This window comes from Pelophylax lessonae, assembly GCF_965119305.1.
Source record: "Pelophylax lessonae genome assembly, chromosome: 9".
Classification (NCBI taxonomy): domain Eukaryota; kingdom Metazoa; phylum Chordata; class Amphibia; order Anura; family Ranidae; genus Pelophylax; species Pelophylax lessonae.
The window spans coordinates 62052428-62074442 of NC_138776.1; the positions used below are offsets into that span (position 1 = coordinate 62052428).

General features: G+C 45.1%; 1 protein-coding gene across 1 annotated transcript in view; it reads right to left on the reverse strand.

Annotated features, from left to right (window-relative positions):
• Nucleotides 1-207: 207 nt before the first annotated feature.
• Nucleotides 208-22015, reverse strand: part of MMP21 (matrix metallopeptidase 21) — a 41414-nt gene continuing 19606 nt past the window's right edge. Inside the window, exons 5-7 of the mRNA XM_082269374.1 lie at nt 8761-9018; nt 1912-2084; nt 208-671 (exon numbers count right to left, since the gene is read on the reverse strand). Coding sequence (XP_082125500.1) covers nt 372-671; nt 1912-2084; nt 8761-9018 — 731 coding nt within the window. The 3' untranslated portion in view covers nt 208-371. The remainder of the gene's footprint in view (nt 672-1911; nt 2085-8760; nt 9019-22015) is intronic.

Sequence of the window (22015 nt, forward strand, 5' to 3'; positions counted from 1 at the left end):
AAAATCAGCTGAGCAGTTTAGTAATTAATGGGACTTGAGGACTTCAGATGAGCACTAGGGCTGGGAGGGAGCTCTGTCTGAATTCTTGCAGTAATGAAGACCCATCAATGGACCAAACTGCCCAAGCCAACCACAAGAAGATTTAGAGATTTTGGTGGGCTTTTTTTCGGAAGTAACCATCACTGTTTTAGCTACTAAGCAACTGTAAGTGCCTGCTCTTCTTGCTGGCTATTCATGCCGGAAGTTCATCAGCAGCTGCAGGATGATGTCCAGATTATAAATAATTCTCAGTTTTCCTGTAGTAGAATGTGTGGAGTGTAAATCCCCACTTGTCGTTCTTTCCCAGCATTGCACAGTCTAATACTCCAGGGTTACAGCCTCAGAAGTGACGTGTGCACGCTACATATATCAAACCATTGCTCAGATATCGCTCGGCGTGGCAGCACTCCATTCTGGGGCAGGGAGGGGTTTGATCTCCTGTCTTTATCGCCAAGCACTTTCCAGAAGTCCTTCCCTTTAAATAGAAAGAGGGAGTTGTGGGTGTATGAATAATATGCAGCATCCAGGTGACCCATTGGGTGGTTATTCTTTACAACTGCTGGGAAGAGGTCAACAATTCTCTTAGGGAAATTTGGAGCAATGCGGTTTCTGTTGATGTCAAAGGCGTACACCTGTGAATGAGTTAAAAAATAAGTAAGATTTCTGCTCAATGTAACATACAAAGAATATGAGCGGATCTATAAGAGTCCAGTGATCTAAATATCATCTTTAAGATCTTTACCCCATAGCTGCCAAATGATGCTGGTTTATGTGGACTGGGGTTTGAAGGTTTTCTTAAATTCTTTAATTATACAAATAAGTATCCAAGAAAGCAGTACATGATAAAATACCAACAACGCCTCATAACAGGTCAAGCATCATATAAGATAAAGGCACATGGAAAATGTTTATAAAGTGCAAGAATACCTAATGAGTGTCAAATAACGTATGCCAATAAGGGAGGCGTTTTCGAATATGAAAAGGACCAGCTAATGAAAAGAACAAACCTAACAGAGAGGAGAGTAACCTGGGAAATGGCTATAAGCCACGGTGATCGTAAGAGAGAAGGACGTCTCCAAGTTCCAGTACTGTCTGTTACCAGTCATATTACAAGCTCAATTGGGCACCCAATTTTCTAGGAGGGAGAAGGGAGGGTCAAGAGAGCAGAAAAAGTGAGAAAAGACAGAATAAGACAGAAGAGTAGATGGGAGGAGGAGAGTGAAAGGGAAAAAAGAAATAAAAAAAAAAGTAGAGTGGAGGTGAGGAATATCATGCTGGAGGACTCACAGATAAAGTGAAGGCTGAGAGAATTCAATCCCCAGACATCTAGAAGGGACTTTCTCAGAATAGATGAACATGTTCCAGTAGGACCATGTTTTCGTATATTGCTCCTGCAAATGCTGGGCGGTGAGGACCAAATCTTCCAGCTTGTTAACATCCTCAACTTTGTTGAGCTCAATTGAGATGGAAGGAGGGTTTGGATCCTTCAATTTAAGGGCGATACAGGCTTTGGCGGCATTAAGTCAGTGCGAAGGACCGATTTTTTTTTTGTAGGTCTTTACAGGGAGGAGGAAGAAGGCAGGATCATCCGGGACCGAGACATCAGTGAATTGATGAGTGAGTCTGTGTACCTATTGCCAATATTGGTCTAATTTTGGGCAGGACCAAAAAATATGTAATAGCGTCTACTGTTCCTTATGGTATTTCCAGCACTAATCTCAGGGAAGTAATGACACAGAACTGACAGGCGTGGTACCATCTAGTGAACAACTTGTAATTGGAAAAGATGGAAAACCCCACATAGTGAAAGGTACATCATGTTGACCAACGAACAGCTGACAATATGAGAGAAATATGGAAGTTGACTCTCACCTGAAAGTCCTTAAAAAAATATATATGTTGAGTTCTTCTATCAAAATATGCAGCATTGATGGGGCTGGGAATTCCAGGAAAGCCCTCGGAGATGAGTCTGGGGTAGGTCCTTCCCTGAGCATCCACAGCGTAGGCCTTATCATTTTCACCATCATATCGCCAGTACTGAGTTCCTGTTAACACATCAAAGGTTATAATTTGATACTGCTCTCAGAGCAGCCAACATTGACTCCTAGTTCTCATACAATGTCTTTTATAATAGATAACAAAGAGCTTCTGTGGACTAGGGATTCCACCAGCAATTCACATTATAACACTATGATATGTAACATTGGTCAAATGACCTGCAGTTGCAAGATACAAACCAGGCTATATAAAACAGAACTGGATGATGCTTACAGATACACAAAAGCATCTTATTTCCAGTACATTAAAGACATAGTGTAATTTAACCCCTTACAGTAAACCTTTCCTAAGAGAAATACAGAGGCTGCCATTTCTGGCCTCCTTTCAGGAATGCTAGTTACTTGGCTGTTTATGGTTGCAATGACTTAAAACCAGTATACAGATCGGGAAAGTGAGAGTGAAGCTGCTGTGGGTGGCACGGAATTCTGAGGCTTTGACATTTTAACCGCCGCTGCTCCTCCCCTGGCCCGACTCCCGCTGTGACTGAATACAGCGGGAGCGAGAGGGAAATGTCTTGCGACGTAGGTCTACGTCGCCAGGCGTTATCGAGCCACTTTGCCGCAGTAGAGCTCTAGTGAGCAGTGCGGAAGTGGTTAAGAAATGTTGAATTTTTGAAAGTTGAGTAGCACTGTTAAGTCTGCTTAAGCCCCGTACACACGATTAGAAGATCAGATGAAAAATACCTCTTTTGAAGTGATCTACGATAATCTGATCGTTAGTACACAGATTTCGAGAGCTGATCACCACAGTTCAGCCATTATTATCCGTTCGGACAAGCAAATTTTTCTCGCACCATACCAGATTGTATGATTTTCGTGTAACCCCTTGCGGACTGCCCACCGTACATATATCTAGTATTTAATCTGACACTTCTGGGTCTGGAGAGTGCGCGTGCGCACCGCCGGCCACCTGCTTCCACTTTGATCACACACAGCAGGAGCCCAGTGGCAGGTACCACAGACTCGATGTTTGCCGGCACCCACCGATTACACAGGAAGAACAGCAGTCTGCTTATGTAAAACAAGGCAAAATGCCTTTCTGTCAGAAGAGATACTTTGTTCCTGCAAAGCAGTGATGGTGAACTTTGGCACCCCAGATGTTTTTGGAACTACATTTCCCATGATGCTTATGAACTCTGTTGTGTAGTTGAGCATCTTGGGAAATGTAGTTCCAAAACATCTGGGGTGCCAAGGTTCGCCATCACTGCCCTAGTAAAATCACCTCCCACACAGTGAGTAAGCACAGGCTAGGCACTTAGTTAACTCTTTGATCACCCTGTTAACCCCTTCCCAGCCAGTGTCAGTACAGTGACAGTGCATATTTTTTAGCACTGATCACTGTATTAGTGTCACTGGTCCCCAAAAAGTGTCAATTAGGTGTCCGATTTCTCCGCCGCAATATCGCAGTCCCGCTATAGGATGCTGATTTCCGCCATAACTAGTAAAAAATAAATAAATAAATTAAAATATCCCAAAATTTATAGATGCTATAACTTTTGTGCAAACCAACCAATATACCCTTATTGGGTTTTTTTTTTACAAAAAGTATGTAGCAGAATACATATTGGCCTAAACTGATGAAGAAATTTGATTTTCTCTTTCGTTCATCGTTGGACACAGCTCCTGTCATTCTTGACCATTGGGTTATGCTGCCCCTACAGGAGTAGGACACTAGGCAGTAAAAACTTCTGGCTACGCCCATGGACATTCCCAGGGGGTATACTCCCTCTTCCTGCTATAGCCACTCAGGTTTTTTTCTGCCTAGTCAGGAATAAGGACCTAGTTCCTTGCTGGGATCTTTGGTCCTGGCAACATTTTTTAGATAGAAAATGTTTTCCTCCTGGATTTTTACAGTGAGATCTACTATCAACTGCCGGACTGGGCGACAGGGCTGGAAAATCTAGATCCAGTGGTCACCCCAGTCTGACCAGCAAGCGCGCGCAGGCTGCAGCTCCATGGTAGGTCAGCAGCGACATAGCCCCACTGGACGGGGGCTGGCCTTGCAAATTAAACATCCTGCGAGGTCACATACGACCTGGCCTCAGCCTGAGTCACAGTGTTCCTCCTGGCTGACAGCCCTCCCATTTTGATGGAGAAGAGGGTCTGTCTGAAGCGGTGCCCGCCTGGTTCCTAGTATGGTGAGTAGCTGTCCCCCCTTTACCCCTGGAAGGTTTTGGGGCTGGACGTGGGCCCCTCCTTAGGACGGTCAGTCCCCGGGTTCCCCTCCTTCACACAGGCACCCCCCCCTTGCCAAGTCTCTCATCGTGCCCCCCCTCCACATACGCTGGGGATGTATTTGGTTTTATTTTGGGTGGTGTGGCCACTTTTCTGGGGTGGGGGCAGCTTAGTAACTGCCAGATGCGGGCCGGAGGGGTTGCGCCACTGGCGACCGGACAATCAATTGTGCAGGAGAGGGTTGTACCTGGTGGGGGCTCCTGCCAGGGCCCCCCATCCTGCCTGAATCTGTCCTGAGGCCTGGTCTCCCAATTCTGGGTCACTGTATGCCACGTGGTGCCACCATTTTGTTGTAGCCTGTGTATTCCTATACACGGTGGCCATTTTTGTGTAGTCTGGCGGCCATTTTCTTGGGGTTTGCCATTGCATATAGCGGAGGCCATGACAGTGGAACCCTATGGGCGGCAATTTCGGCGGTAGGAGCCCTTCCTTATCCCCTGGTGCTGACCCCTGGATCATTTAGCTTCCTGATTGCTGCACATGTAGTGCAGATTCTCCTGGTGGTTGCAGATGCCTGTGTCGGCAGGTGGTGAGTTTGGTGGGGTCCACTCCCTCTCTCCTGAGGATCGCTCTGTGCCTTGTGCTTGGCGACTGGGTGGTGCTGCCAGCGTGGTGGGGGTTGTCCCTTAGCAGTGTGTTACACGTTTTTGTGGGGCCCCCCTGGTGACTCATGGAGTCTTTGGATCCCATTTCCCCACCTGATCCCCTCTCTGAGGCTGCGGGGCCCTCTGGGTCCCAACCATCCATCCATGCACTGACTGAGGTACTGGAGTCCCTTGTGTCCCGGGTGGAGGCGGCTTGCAGGCAAGGGGCTAGCAAAAAGCGCCTCCCGCCTTTCCCCTGCCTCATTTGTTTCATCAGATCCTGAATCTGTTTTGGCCACCGCAGACATGGGTCACCCTTCTGGGTTTGCAACCACGCGCCTAGAATTCTTTGATAGTGAGGATGATTCCTCCACATCTGGTTCCTAAGCGTTTTACTAGGCGTTACCCCTATGAAGAGTCCCTTCTTAAAAAGTGGACTGGGCCACCGGTGGTGAACCCCCCGATTTCCAGATTAAACAAGGCAACCATGATTCCAGTTGAAGAGTCCCTGGCCTTTAAGGACCCGGCTGAACGGAAGGCGGAGGCTGTGGCCCACACTATGTACACCTTAGCTGTTTCGGCAATGAGGCCCATATTTACCATTGCTCTGGTGTCGCAAACTCTGACCAAGTGGGCTAAGCTCCTACCCCATGACCTGGAGGGAGAACAGCTCCACTCTGCCTTTGCTGAGCTGGCGGACCAACTGGTCATCTGTGGTGCCTCTTTGGATGCGGCTTCCCTGATGGCTCGCCTCTCTAATTTGGCAGTGGCCCTTCTAAAAAGTGCTGTATCGCAAAAAATGGCTGGTCATGAAGAAGGGTAAATCTTCTGGAGGTCAAGTGGTTAATCAGTACAGTTTTCATCCAAAAATACAATACAAATACAATATGTTACATCACTTCTGAATTTTTGTTCTGTCGTACGAGAATTTTCATAACTTTAGTAACCTCTTCGTTTTCAATATGAGACTAGCATGCAAACAATTCGGATGATCATTCGTCTGATAATCTCATTGCTTGTACCAGCCATTAGGCTACATGAATTGCTGCAGCAGGTAGGGACACTGTAGTTAAATTTGTGCAGGTTGCACACTTATTAGTGATTATGAGATCTTGCTAGATGTGGTGACAGGATCTCTTTAAAGTAAGCTGATCAGACGTCCCCAATTTCTGCGAGCATGCCCCAATTTTAAGAGGCTGTCCCTGGATGTAATAAATGGAGTCCCCAGCCTTGGAGCTGTATTGGAATCTACTTGGCAGTTCAAACCTCATAAATCAGTGGCTCATGTGCTGTGCTACTGGCCGACCCATCACTTTTCTGCATCCCAGGCCATGAGTACGGGTCTGTGATGTGAAACTCCATGTGGGAACTCAGTGAGCAAACTTCTAGTTTCCTCTGGATGAGCCCAGTGGTGGAACACAAAATTGGATTTTATAACAGGGATGCATGTGTTGCACTTGAGCTTTTGGACTGTAATGTGCTTACCTGGATGGGAAAACAAACTTGCTGCATGCCTGGAAAGCTTCAAATTTGTGTTGTTTAATTCATGATTGAAAGTGTTTTACTGTTTCTTTGCTAGGACTGATTTTACTCCCACCCACCTTACCTCATTGGCCGCACCGCCGGGTGGCACGCCATGTGTCCCACATTTTTCTTAATACTGTACCTTCAAGACGTCCCTTTCATACTATGCACATGTATATTTGTGCCTCTTTTCTGAAATTTAAGTCTCTATGCCCTAAATGTCTGCCTTTTCTTTCAAAAGTTTGTGACAATTTACTGGTTTGTTTAAAAATGGAGGTGCATGAACACACCCTGGTTGTTGTTTCTATATTTCTATTAATGTTACGACTCTGTAGCCACATTTCTATTTTTGTATGACCTGACTACATTTTTGTCGTTATCATTGTTTTTGACCAGTGCCATTTTATGGCTTTTGATCTATGTGTTGTTCTGTTGTGAAAATTCGTAATAAAACAAATGAATCAGAAAAAAAATGGAGGTGTAATTTTGTTGGTGCAGATACAAATGATGGTGTGATTTTTTTTTTTTTGGGTATGTTGTTGAAAGTGGTCTTGGTCAGTGGGGTATCCCTTGATTTCATTATGAGAATCTGGAAACATTTATTCTAAAGTGTACTGCAGTTCTGCTCTTAACTAAAATGTCTGCTAATCCAAAACAGCAGTACAGTATTTTTTCCCAGTAAGGCTGGGTTCACATATTAGCGAATTGGATGCTAGTTTCCCGCTCTCAATGGAGCCGGTTCACACAGGTCGGGGGCGGCGGCGGAGCAGATTTTAAAAGGGTCCTGTGCGTGTTTGGGACCCCAGGCACAAACCTGTTGCCGCACACATGTGAACCCAGCCTAAATGTCATTGCTATGTGAAATACTTCAAAACTTGACTTTGTATGGAAACCAAGTTGGTGGAAGCTGATGGAGAATTAAGCCATGCAAAAGTTAACAAGGTATTTTGTAGATGTGTCCCGTTACATATGTATCATTCCTTATTTTATTTCATTGGTATGTTATTTTCATTTACATAATTCTCATGTACACTGGGCGTTTAGCCCCAGAGGATGAGATCTCAGCATTTTGGTGCTGTTCTATTCCCATAGACCTGTATGGCCAGAAAAGAAGCAAACAAAAGCCCTTCGACACAGACCGTAAATACAACCATCCTGTACTAATAAAGGATATTTATAGCAATTGCAGTTATTTCTAGATTATGTAGCCAGATAAAAAAAAAAAAAAAGTCCGGTATTGTCCTGTAGTACACCACTTTTGAAATGTTTTTTTCCAGATGATCTCTGAACTTTCTTTTGAATCTCAAGCCCCAGGCATAGTCAAGTACACTTTTAAGCTTTTTTACCATGCCCTTACGGCAGCTAAAAAGACGATTGCTAGGCCTGGAATAAGCCCACCCTCTCTCTAAGCTAAACTAAAGCCCCGTACACACGCACAGATTGTTGGCGGTAAATTGTCGGCCAACGTCCGATCTGCCGATTGTAGGCTTGTTATTATGATGCTTCCGACAACCAACTGCGAATTTTCGGCCGAAAAAAATCTGGTGTGCAGACTATAAAATTTTTGTTGGCCAACAAAGAACGGCCGATTGTTCCTCAGTCAGTACAGATTGCGGCAGACAAAAATCAGATGAGCAAGACTGGGCATGCTCAGAGAAGAAAAAACACAGGGAAAGTCAACCATCACATGTCATCACTTCTGAAGTTGGTTTTTGTTGGCCAACAAAAGTCCAGTGCAAGTCTAGAGCACATTTCAACCAACACAACAACACTGGACAAAAGACGGCCGATCGGTTGGCCAACAATCTGTGCGTGTGTACGGGGCTTAAGTCTAGGATTGATGCAATTCTCCTGCATGAAAAAATAGAAACACAACTCAGTGATCAATTCAAGAAGTTCCAGACTGTCTGGCAACTCTGGACATCTTGCTCTCTCCCTGTGGGATTTGATCAGAATCTTTCAGAAGGTAGCCCGGTCTGTCCACAATTTATACTCTGCCCTTCTGCACCTGCCATTATGGCAGCATATTTTTTTTCAGGCTCCTCCCCCCCCCCCTTTTTTTCATTCCAATACCTATTCCCTTCTTCTTGTATGCGGACCCTGTCTACCACCTATCTGAACCTTCCATTTGGATTGTCTTTATTATTTTAAATACCCTGTCTGATTTGTCTAATATGGATTCTTTGTACCCTGCTCTATAGACCTGTTAGCCTATGGTAATTGTACTTTGTTTATCTCACTTGCCATTTAAAGTTCAAAATTGTATCTGCTTACAAAAATCAAAAAATAGATTGAACAAGAAAAAAAGATGTCTGGCATACCTTTGAAGAAGTAACAGTCATCCCTGGTCCAGGTCCAGACATGTACAAAGGCGTCAATATTCTGTGTGGGTATTCCTTGCCAACCAGTGGAAACCGCCAGGGGATCTCCATACCGTGTTCTGTTATTTCTGTTCTCATACATCCAGTACCAGCTATTCCGGAAGAAGTACGTATTGTATCGGACTACCATCTCTCCAAACTGGTTTCTCTCCTTCCTTATCCAATCAAACACAGTGTCAAAGGGTCCTTCACATGAGCCTGAAATGAAGATTAGATATAGAGATCTTATAATCAGACTGGAAAATAAGAGCTGGAATCTGATTGCTAAATGGCCGTAGCTAAAGAAGGGCGCCACATAACACATACTTAAAGATAAGGTAAAAAAAAGAACATCTGGTGCCATTGAGAGATAAACCTCCATCTTGAGTAGAAATACCTTTACCTTGCATAGTTATACATTTAACTGTTGAAATAACTCCATCAGAGCAGGAGACCTTTATATACTTGTAAAATACTCAACTCTCCCAGACCCAACAAGTGAGAATTTGGGATCCTTTTACACGGGCGGACCGATGCATGTGCTTTTACTGTGGAGACTCTCGTAGATTTACAGGAGTTAGGACTGCAGGTAATACAGGGTTCCGGGAAGTGGCCCAGCAGCTTTCACATGCGTTTGCAAATGTGTGCTAAGTAAACCCCGGTTTTTATCACATACTGTTAGACAGGTTAATTTGGTTGGCGAGTTGAGCTGGGAATTTTTCTTTGTCTTGCTTGCGCTGGCTTTCCATGTTCTCCTTGCTGTGAAGGCCAGTTATAGGTGGGGGCAGGGGCCATTTTGTTTGTTATTGATATATACTGGTGAGGGGACACACTGGATGCCATTGTGCTATGTGCTGGGAGTCCATTGTGCCCCCAAGTGCCTTTAAGGAGGGTTGGGCTACCTCCAGGCCCACCCGCTCCCTATCTATTCATTAGAATGCATGTGCTTCCACTGTGGAGACTCTCATAAAATTTACAGGAGTTAGGACTGCAGGTAATACAGGGAGCCGTGGAGTGGCCCTGCAGCTTACACATGCATTTGCAAATGTGTGCTAACTAAACCCCTCTTTTTAACGCATTCTGTTCTCTATGGAGCGGCAGATGTCAATGGCCGCCGACATCCGATCCAAACCACTAAAAACAGATGGGTGGGGATCCATTCCCCATTTGTCTGGTGGATCAGATGGCAGTTGGCTGTAAACGGACAGGCAATCTGTTTACATCTGACCACCCATAGAGGAGAGGGGGCTTTGTCTGTGTCTTCTCTGCATAAATAGATATCAGCCTGCTGTCTGCTGAAAATGGGTCACAGGAGTGGAGAACGCACTGCACTCCTGTGATTCATAGGAGAAGTACAGCCAAATGAGCTTCGGCTTTACTTCTCCTTTAAAATTCTTACTCCAGCATCTGCAGTTTACAACTGTCAATGCTGCTGGACCCTGCCTTCTCAGTGCTGCTTCCCTGAACTTCTGGTCTTCACAGAAAAGAGTTAGGCCCCTTTCACACAGGCAGACTGTTCAGATCCGCCTGTCCGTTTTTCAGGCGGATCTGAACAGATGCCCCATGCACCTCTATGGGGCATCTGATGTCAGCGGAGACATGTCTGCTGACATCCGATCCGTCAAATTTGGACAGATGGAAACCCTATTTTCCATCTGTCCAGCGGATTGGACTGGATGGGATAGACGGTCCGTTCCCATCTGATTCCCCCATAGAGAACAGCGGGACCTGACAGCTCTGTCTCCGCACACAGCGCGGAGACAGAGCTGCCCATCCGCCTGCTCAGCGGGGAATCGGTGGATCGATCCCCTGCTGAGAAAAACTGAGTTCGCGGATGGACTCCCCTGTGGGGAAGGGGCCTTAACAGTGGACAATGCAGGCTGGAGTCAGTTTGTCAGCTTGAAGAAGGGAAAGGGAGGAGCAGGGAAGTGCCTTGCCATCCTAGGCTTTGTGGCTGTGTTTTTCTATTGATGCATTTTCTATTGGGAGAGACAACTCTTGACCCTGCATGCAAAAGTGACTCCATAGGATGCTGCAAGAGAAAGGAGCCACCCTGAAACAGAAAGCCGGGGTCAGTGGTCTTGGTGCCTGTTCACACCAGGTGTGGTAGGACTGCGTTGGTTGGCTATCCCATCGCAGTCCCGCTGCAAGACACTGCCTCAGGCTGCTCTGCAACCAATAGAAATGAAATGTCACAAAAAAAAAAAAAAACAGTGTGATGCGCTGCAATCGGCACATCTGCACTTCTTTTATCCTCGCCCCCAACTGTGGTTGGGCAGTAACGTTGCAGCAAGTGACAGATAAAGCCATCTCTCTGCTCTCTCCTCCTGTCAGCATGATCTTAGCCGGTGCTTTTGAATGCACCTGATTAGCTACTAGCACACTCCTCCCTCTCCCAGTCTGAATATACTGCTGTATCTGAGATTACAAGAGAATTTATGTATTTACACCAGTTGCATTTAAAATTGGATTTTTGTAAGATCTTACCGTAAAATCCTTTTCTCTTAGCTCATTGACAGATGTAGTCCTCTTTGATTCACATCAATTGGGTTATGCTGCCTCCGCAGGAGTAGGACTAGGCAGAAAGAAAAACGTTCTGGCTCCACCCTAGGGGCAGTCCCAGAGGGTATGTCCTCTTCCTGTCTGCTACAGGGAATCAGTTCTGTTATACAGCAGTGTCAGAGAATTTAACCCAACCCAACCCAACTCAATGATAGAGGGGCGGGTACTACGTCTGTCAATGAGCTAAGAGAAAAGGATTTTACGGTAAGATCTTACAAAAATCCAATTTTCTCTGTCGCTCATTGACAGACGTAGTCCTCTTTGATTCACATGAATTGGGACATCCAGAAGCAGTGCCACAAATGAGGGGTGGGATTGACAGAAATCAAAATCCAATCTAGAAGGCCCAACCGGAGCCAACCAGAAGTATCAAAGGACTCATCGAGCAAACAGATGAGACCTACCCAACAAACCCTCGAGGTAGACCAACAGTCTCCTCAAACAGCGGCCTGCAGGAACCTTGCGGCCAGAAGAGGCATCTGACGATGCCATCACATAAACCTTATACAATATTGTAAAGGTATGAACCGACGACCAAACAGTCGCCTTGAAAACCTGAACCACTGACGCCTAAAGGCGGAAGGTCCAGGAAACTCTAAGCGCCCGAGTAGAATGCGCCTTAACAGGGAACGGGGGATCCCGACCCTTAGATCCTTACTCCTGACTAGACAGAAAAAAACTGATTCCCTGTAGCAGACAGGAAGAGGATATACCCTCTGGGACTGCCCCTAGGGTGGAGCCAGAACGTTTTTCTTTCTGCCTAGTCCTACTCCTGCGGAGGCAGCATAACCCAATTGATGTGAATCAAAGAGGACTACGTCTGTCAATGAGCGACAGAGAAAATACATTTAATGATATACTTTGTCATGAATAAAAAAACCTGTATTTTATTATCTGCCTGGAATCCAGCTTTGAACACCAGGGAAATCACTCAACTTATAAACCAAGATAACATTTTTACAAGATGTATTGCTTGATAAAAAAAAAAAAAAGTGTCCTGTGAAAAGCGCCGCCTGTCTCCGGCGGAACATTGCTTGTTCTGTCACATTACATTGCGGTCACGTAGCAGCAGTGATCCCCCATGTAGCGTGTGAATCTCCACTGAATTGGACCCCTCCAGCAGCTTTAATATTTCTACATTTACATCATTATTATTAGTTACCTGCAGTCAGGGATATTACCTCGCCGCTTTCACCGGCAGTGATATGCTGTTTTTATGAGGTTTTTTCAATTTTTATTTGTATGCATGATATTTTGATTAAGGTTACTCTTCCAAGGATTATTTTTCTATCTTATTACAGGAAGACACTCCTGAATGTATTTCTACACGGAGAGACATTACCTCTGCGCTTTCTATGGCTATATAGTTTATATTCACTTTCCAGCCAGGCTTATTTATATTCACTTTCACATCTATTTATGTCCCTTCACAGACAGATAGACTGCCTCATTCCTGCACTATTGCTTTGTAAAAATGCTGTGTTTTCTTGCCTTTTGTTGCGTCTTATTTTGCACCTACTACAGCAAATCAGCTTGTGGTTACAGCGAGAGAAGTGAGATTTATCGTCTGGAATTTAAATTAGGATATATGAGTCTCTGCTTGGCATTTATATATATTTTTATTTTTATAATGGCATTTATTTATAAAGGGAAATCACATATGAATGATCTCATTAATGTGTTTTAAAAAACTGTTTATATATTGTGACAAGTTGGGGAATTTGTATCTCATTAGTAGCGCCAAACAGTGACTTTATTCCACGCCAGAAGTACGTTTCAGGGCTTTTCCTGCCTAGTTTTATTTAAAACAAAGCAAAAAGTTCACACTTGAATAGTTTCCCACCCAGGCATAGTTGCCAACATTTAAAAAAAAATTCCAGGGACACTTTGCAGCACAGCTATCAATTACCACACCCACTTCCCTGAAGCTCCGCCCACTCTTCATAATTTATCTCGCCTATTTATCAGATTATAGAGTCTACTCAATATAGAGGGAATTTGAGGAAATAAAAAAGGGAATTTCAAACTTAAGGCCACAGTAGCAGAGTTGGAATAATTCTCCCCAGGGGCGTAACTACAGGGGTTGCAGGGGTTGCAATCGCTACCGGGCCCCATGCTCCAGGGGGCCCGGTAGCAAACCAGTGGGTGAACTTCCAGGATCGCAAAGGTCACACTTGTGACCGGACCCTGGCATTGCACCACTGTGGGGAGGCCCCAAGATTGCAGGAAGGGGGCCCACTGCAGAACTTGTGAAAGAATCCTGCTGCGGGACCATAATAAAAGGCCATGCAACGAGTCTAAAGAGCCCCAGGATTAGTGGGAAGAGCCCTGGGCTTGAAGGTAAGGGCCCCGGCCAGGGGTCTGGGGGGCCCTTCATGGTTTCTTGCATCAGGGCCCTGAAGGTTCTAGTTACACCTCTGATTCTCCCATTCAGCTGCACTACTTCTGCATAACATTTATGGGCAGCCCGATTAACAGGCGCTTCCCGGGACAATATAAATGACCTGGGACAGGCTCCTATTTGCAAGGACTGTCCCAGGAAAAAAGGGACAGTTGGCAAGTATGCACAAGGTGTTCTCACCATCAATGCAACAAAACAGCCTCGTGGCTCTCTTTGCATCTTCACTGCTCAGGCCTCATGCCTTGGTCCTCCAAGGCAGTGGCTTAAAATAATTATAATTATGCTACCAAATTTAGTGTGTACTGTAAATTGCCTCCAGCATTGCTTCTTGCTGGGGGCTGCCATTTTCCCTAAGCCCAGAGCCTTTGAGCAGCAGTAAATCTTTAGGCTGTCAGCAGATAGGCCTCTAGTGGCTCTGATTTTAGGCACAGTGACAAATGGAGAGCAACTGAGTATGTGCAGAGCAGAGTGAGACAGTGTATTACTGCATTTTAAACAGCATATGCACTTATTTGAAATGTTTTACATATCTATATCTGGAAAAGGGGATAGTATGATGGGGTCTAGCAGGACCTTATTTTCTGACTAAAGTTTCACTTTAAGTAGCACTTACAGGTCTTGTCCCTCCCCCAGCCAATGGATGGACAACGAAAGAGAAGCAACTGACACATGAGCTCATCTCTATGTCACTCTGCTCTCTCCTGCTATCAGCATGCTCCTTGATGGCACATGAGCACACCAACACAGCTGACTTTTTCCTTGTGCTGCTTCTTCACCCCCCCCCCCCCCCCCCATACTGCATACTGGTGCCATCTCTTCCACACACCCAGCCATCCACATGATGTATATAAAATGTGGTTCATCAGACCAGGCCTTCTTCCATTCCTGATGCTCACATGCCTTTTTGTAGGCACTTTTGACTGTAGACACTGATCAGCATGGGCACCCTGACCGCTCTGTGGCTATGCAGCCTCATATGCAACAAACTGTGATGCCCATCTTTTCTGCTTTTAACACATTAACTTCAGGGACAACATGTTTACTTGCTGCATAATCTATCCCACAGACTTTCAGATGCCATTGTAATAAAAAGAATTACATTGTTACATAGTAGTTGAGGCTGACTAAAGACAATAGTCCATCCAGTTCAACCTGTGTAGGTGTGTGTGGCCGTAATCATTTCTCATAGCCCTGAATGTTTTGATCCTTGAGATGTACGTCTAAGAGTCTTTTAAACATAGCCATTCTCTTCGCAGTTACCACCATTTGTGGCAGAGAATTCCACACTCTTATAGCCTTTACTGTAAAGAACCCCCTGTGTAGCCTGAGGTTAAAACGCTTCTCCTCTAATTGCATTGTATGGCCCCGTGTCCTCATGCATTCCTTGCGACTGAATAGTTTTTTTCTTTGCTCAGATCACCGTTGAGGTATTTGTAAATTGCTATCATGTCCCCCCTCAGGCCTCTCTTCTCCAGGGAGAATAAATTAAGCGATCTCTTCATAATTAAGGTCCTCCAATCCCCTAATCAGTTTAGTTGCCCTTCTCTGGACTCTCTCCAGCTCCAACACATCCCTCCTGAGGACTGGCGACCAGAACTGGACAGAATACTCCAGATGTGGTCGGACCAGAGTTTTATAAAGTGGAAGGATTATAGTCTTATCTCTGGAATACATCCCTTTCTTTATGCATGCTAATATTCTGCCGACTTTGGCAGCTGCAGCTTGACATTGCATGCTGTTGCTAAGTCTATCCTTTACCAAGACTCCCAGATCCTTCTCCATTTTTGATTCCCCAGAGGTCAGGGCCATCTTACCGAATGGGCACGCTGGGCAGTTGCCAGGGGGCCCACTTGCCCGGGGGGCCCCACCTGCCCAGCGACCCAGCCCCAGCCAAGCTTTAGTCCCAATTCCCGTGTGCATCCCACCACCGAACTCAGCAGGTGGCAAGCGCCTGTCGGCCCTGCGCTGCTGTCAGGCCACTTGGGCCGTGGAATGCCTGTCAACCTCCACGGGAACAGGCACACACAGGACAGTTGGGTCTGACTCCTGTCCGTGTATGTATTCCCCGGACCGAGCTGCCCAACTTGGAAGCTGTCATTAGCCTGGCACTGCTGTACCAATAAATATCTCCTTATCCATAATTTGCATTTTTATTCACGTGGGTGATTGTGTAGGGGGGGCCCCAGTGCACTGAGTTGCCCGGGGGCCTATAATGCTCTTAAAATGGCACTGCCAGAGGTCCCCCTGTGGTATTCACTGCATCTGAGCACCACAAACCAAAAATACAATTTAATTCATATTTAATATTAAGGCCAGGTTTAAACTGGTGCGGTGTGGGAACCGCAAGTGATTTGAACAGGAATCACACCGCATTCCTGTTCAAATCACATGCGATTCTGCAGCAGTGTGATTTAAGGAATTTATTTTGTATGGCTCTAATCGCACCGCATCCACACCAAAATCATGTAGGACCCTTTTTTTTTTGTTGTCGCACCAGAATTGGGTCTCACTTAACATACGCACTTGCAGCGGTTACTGTGAACAGGGTGTGATTTTGATGCGGTGTGGGAAAGCACAGTAATCGCTGCAAATTCCACACCGCACCAGTGTGAACCAGGCCTCAACCTAAGCCCCCCATCCATCCACGTCTCCATGCTTTATTTTTGTTGAGAAATCACAACGAAAAACACCCCCCTAGCATTTCTAGCCGTGGCCATCTTGAGTAAGGGCAGATGATTCATGTAGCATTGACTTCCTGAAATGCATCTTCATAATTCCCAACTGTCCCTGAATTCAAGGGACTTTCCCTGATTTGGAACAAAGTCCCTCTGCCCCTCTTTCCTCCTCATTTGTCCCTCATTTTGGTCTGATCTATATACTTGTATATAAAATGCACTTTTTATCTTTCAAAAAGCGTTTCCCAGTGCTAAACCTTTCATCCAGTTCCTAAATTGCTGCATTTGTAAATTTCAAAAGCCAATATAAAGCAATAGAAGTGGTAAAAAGAAACCACTTGTGGGTTTAATTAATCTTTTTTTGGAAAATTCTTCGTTAAGGGGGCGTGGTAGGGGGTGTGTCCTATGCCCACATACTTTTGCTAATAGGTGTCCCTCATTCCCAGGGCCGCTGATAGGGCAGTACAGCCAGCCCTCCTCTGCTGGGCCCAGGCCCCATCAGTTCAAAAGGGGGGCCCAGGCACCTGCTGAGCAGGAAAGCCAGCTGTACTACTTTACTGCAGACAATTATTCTCTTCTGCCTTCCCCTGCAATGCTGCCAGCTTCTCCTCGGCTCCCTTCCTTTTAGCTATTTTGCAAGGGGATCAGTTCTAGGATCTGGGCCCCCATCCCTCTGTTTTCTGGGCACCCCTGTGCACCCCCTACACACCCTTTCCACACAGCTTAGCCAGCTACCCTCCTCTCCTGCCAGCAGGTGCTGCATGCAGACAAGGGGATGTTTCAGGATGGAGAGCGGAAGAGGAGGGCCAGTAAGCATGTCATATAATAATGATTTTAGTGTATTTTTAGAGAAAATATAATTTTCTGGGGGGTGAGGGGTAGGAGGGGCCAAGTAAATCTGTACTTTCCTGTCTATTTACTAATGCTATCAGCATAAGGATTAAAAATATTTATTGTTGATTTGGAGAGTGAAGTTCCACTTTAACATGTGCCCCACGTACATTTACTGCGGGATGGCGGCTCCTCTGCGCAGAATCACATACCTGTGCGTCATTCTGCACTTCCGGGTTTAGGGCGCGCATGCGCCGCTGGGGACCCGCTCCTGCTGTGATTGGACACAGCAGGAGCCAACCAGCGGGTCCGGTGGACTCGATGTCCACTGGCACCTGGTGATCGTTCACAAGAAAACAGAATGGCAGTCTGCCGATGTAAACAAGGCAGATCGCCGTTCTGTGAGAAGGGAAGATAGTGATCTTGTGTTTCTGCTAAGCAGGAACACGGATCTCTGCCTTCCCATAATACAAGCACCTCCCACTACAGTTAGTAAACACTCCCTAGGCACAGATTTAACCCTTGGATCGCCCCTGATGTTAGCCCCTTCCCTGCCAGTGTCAGTAATACAGTGACAGTGCATAATTTTAGCACTGATCACTGTATTAGTGTCACTGGTTACCAAAAACATGTTAAAAGTCCTAGTACGGTGTCCGATTTGCCCGCCACAATATCGCAGTCCTGCTATATGGCGCTGATCCCCGCCATTACTAGTAAAAAATAAAAAATTCCATAAATATATCCCATAGTTTGTAGACGCTATAACTTTTGTGCAAACTAATCAATATACACTTATTATTATTCCCAAAAACATGTAGCAGAATACATTTTGGCCTAAATTGATGAAGAAATTAGATTTTTTTACATTTTTTTAATCTGACATTTTTTATAGCAGAAAGTGAAAGAATATTGTTTTTTTTTGTTTTTTTTTTCAAAAATCGGCAATCTTTTTTTGTTTATAGCGCAAAAAATTAAAACCGCAGAGGTGATCAAATACCACCAAAAGAAAGCTTTGTCTGTGGGGAAAAAGGACATCAATTTTATTTGGGTACAGTGTCATACGACCGCGCAATTGACAGTTAAAGTAACGCAGTGCCATATCGCAAAAAATGTCCTGGTCATAAAGGGGGGGGGGGGTAAACCTTCCGGGGCTGAAGTGGTTCATCTGTCAGTGGTCATGTTATGGCTGATCTGTGTGTATTTTATTGTGTATTTAGCTTTTTGCCCAGAGTGCACATCTGAATGGCTGGATCACTGAACTGACTGGTACTAACACTGGAGATTTACACCTCCTGGCTACTTTCTGCGCTGCCTCTTCTCTTTGTATCTGCAGCAATCCCTAAGACTTCTGGAAGTATTGAGTTTTGTTCATTTTATCGGAGACCGTTTCATTGCTTTCTGTACTTGGGGCAATAATCGCCCCTAACGCTAGAATCAGCCATGTCGTTCATGCAGCCCTGGCTGCTCATAGACAGCCTACTATATAAATGTTACTCAATGCCAGTGATGGCAAACCTTGGCACCCCTGATGTTTTGAAACTACAATTCCCATGATGCTCAACTACACTGCATGAGCATCATGGGAAATGTAGTTCCAAAACATCTGGGGTGCCAAGGTTTGCCATCACTGCTCTATGCCATTTCACATGAAACTGACTTGCATTTAAAATGAGTGTCATTGTGCTGTCGGCATGCACAGAATGCGGATAACAGAGGAATGGTGTGTGGGACGAGGAGACTATTAGAAGTCGCCATCATCAGGTGAAAGCCCCATTGTGAAATAGCTTGCCTGTGCACAGCACCGCCGTGACGGCACTGCATTACAGAGACATCACCCGCTGATTTAGGAAGAACAGAGGTCTCTACATGACACAGATTCAGCTCTCAGTCTGGGCCAGCGTGCTGCCCACGGGCTAAACTGGCACAGACAGCCAGCGCCGCTCACATCTCGCTTTGTGTCAAGCGATGCTCAAGAAAGATTTCATCCCCAGAGGCTACAAATGAAAATGTCACACCTCAATGTGGGAACATCCGGATACAATGGTGTTCTAATTTACTGACATAAAGTTCAGAGCTGTGCCAGCTTCTTATGGGAAATCGGCGGATGGCAGACCTTGTGCCAGGGCAGACCTGCAGCCGGGCTAACAATAAAGCCTCCTGCAAGTAAATTGCGCTTTTTTTTTTTTATCAAGGACATTTTTTTTTTTTTCTTGTAATGTTGAACTTCATCAGAAACAGTTTTCTACAAATGACAAAATGCAGAAAGAAAACATTTATCAAAATGGTGAATAATGGGCCATACACACTATACAATTGTCTTTAGATTTTTTCCTTTAGATTTACGAAAACCATATAATATGAGGTCAAATCTAAACACTTTTAATTTGTTTGCAGTCAGGCAGGCCCTTGCACTACATAGTTGAAAGTAAATCTAAATCTAACAACAAAAGTTGTATAGTGTGTATCCAGCTTAAGAATGATCAGCCTTTAAAAGTGCAATCCTCCCATACCAAACCGGACATCCACTCCGATCCTGGTATACTGGGAATATAGTGAGGAGACGATAGTTCAGGGGTCTCCAAACTTTGGCCTACTACAAGATTTTATCCAGCTTGCAGTTAGGGTCAATGGACAGATCTTTTATTACAGGTACTTCTATACCATCAATTTACACAGAGCTTTACATATACTGTATATTATACATTCACATCAATCCCTGCCCTCAAGGAGCTTACAATCTAAGGTCCTATCTCATATTCATCCAGGTAACCTAACAGTATGATCTTTGGAAACTCACAGGAAACGTGAGTACCCCCACACAGCCACAAAAGAAGAAAATTCCCCTATGTTTGGGATTTTTTAGGCACATAGATAGACAGATTCAAAAGATCTAAGCAAAAATGATAATATTTATTTAAAGTGACAAACATAGGATCATAAATGTTAAAAACAAAACAGGCAAAATGTATGCATCAAGAATATATAATTGTGACCGTGAGATGGTGAGGATATCAGTCCAATATATTTCGGAAAATCAATTTCCTTCTTCAGGGACGGGTCACATTGAAAGTTTTATAATTCTTCTTGTCATACATGAAAAGCCTGTAGAGTAGCTAAAAGCAAGAACCGAATAACCGCATATGTGGAAATCCACAGTCACTGATGTTCATATATCCCAAAAGATTGGGGGGAAACCAGTATGTCAGACTTATGTTATTTATATGGAAGCCCCCCGTCGCTATCCTGGCTCCTGCGGTCACCTGAGGTCCCAAAATTGGCCGTAGCACCAAGAAGCTGACACTGGGAATCAACTGAAAGCTGTAGAACCCACAGTTGCCACATATGGGTATCGACCAGACACGTGTCTGGTCGATACCCATATGTGGCAACTGTGGGTTCTACAGCTTTCAGTTGATTCCCAGTGTCAGCTTCTTGGTGCTACGGCCAATTTTGGGACCTCAGGTGACCGCAGGAGCCAGGATAGCGACGGGGGGCTTCCATATAAATAACATAAGTCTGACATACTGGTTTCCCCCCAATCTTTTGGGATATATGAACATCAGTGACTGTGGATTTCCACATATGCGGTTATTCGGTTCTTGCTTTTAGCTACTCTACAGGCTTTTCATGTATGACAAGAAGAATTATAAAACTTTCAATGTGACCCGTCCCTGAAGAAGGAAATTGATTTTCCGAAATATATTGGACTGATATCTTCACCATCTCACGGTCACAATTATATATTCTTGATGCATACATTTTGCCTGTTTTGTTTTTAACATTTATGATCCTATGTTTGTCACTTTAAATAAATATTATAATTTTTGCTTAGATCTTTTGAATCTGTCTATCTATGTGCCTAAAAAATCCCAAACATAGGGGAATTTTCTTCTTTTGTATTCAAATTTAGGGATGTGGCACTTGTTTTTTGAATAATCTATCATGGGCAAAACCCCACACAGCCACAGGGAGAACATGCAAACTCCAGGCAGGTAGTGGCGTGGTTGGGATTCAAACCGACAACCAAAATGCTGCTTGGTGGAAGTGCCAACCACTTAGCCACTGTGCTGCAAGGATTAAGGTCAGCAGAGGTGGCCTCTGGTCTCCACTTCTGATCTAAAGGGGGACTCTGATAAGAACCCTGGTGTAAGGGAGGACTCTGATGGGGATCCTGATGTAGGGGATGACTCTGATAGGGACCCTGATATAAAAGGGAACACTGATGTAAGAGGGAATCTCATGGGGATCCTGATAGAGGGGGGACTCTGATGGGAGACCTGATGTAAGGGAGCACTCTGATGGGGATCCTGATATAAGATGGGACTCTGATGTGGACCCTGATGTAAGGGAGCACTCTGATGGGGATCCTGATGTAAGGGAGCACTCTGATGGGGATCCTGATATAAGATGGGACTCTGATGTGGACCCTGATGTAAGGGAGCACTCTGATGTGGACCCTGATGTAAGGGAGCACTCTGATGTGGACCCTGATGTAAGGGAGCACTCTGATGGGGATCCTGATATAAGATGGGACTTTGATGGGGACATTGATGTAATGGAGGATCTAATAGGGACCCTGATGTAAGGGAGGACTTTGATGGGGATCCTTATGTAAGGGAAAACTGAGGGGGACCCTGATGTAAGGTAGGACTCAGTTGCAAACAATCCCTATTGATCCTGCCAGAAAACAGTAGGCGTGTGACTTCCTGTGCTCTCTGCTGCACTTAAAGCGGTAGTAAATTCTTTG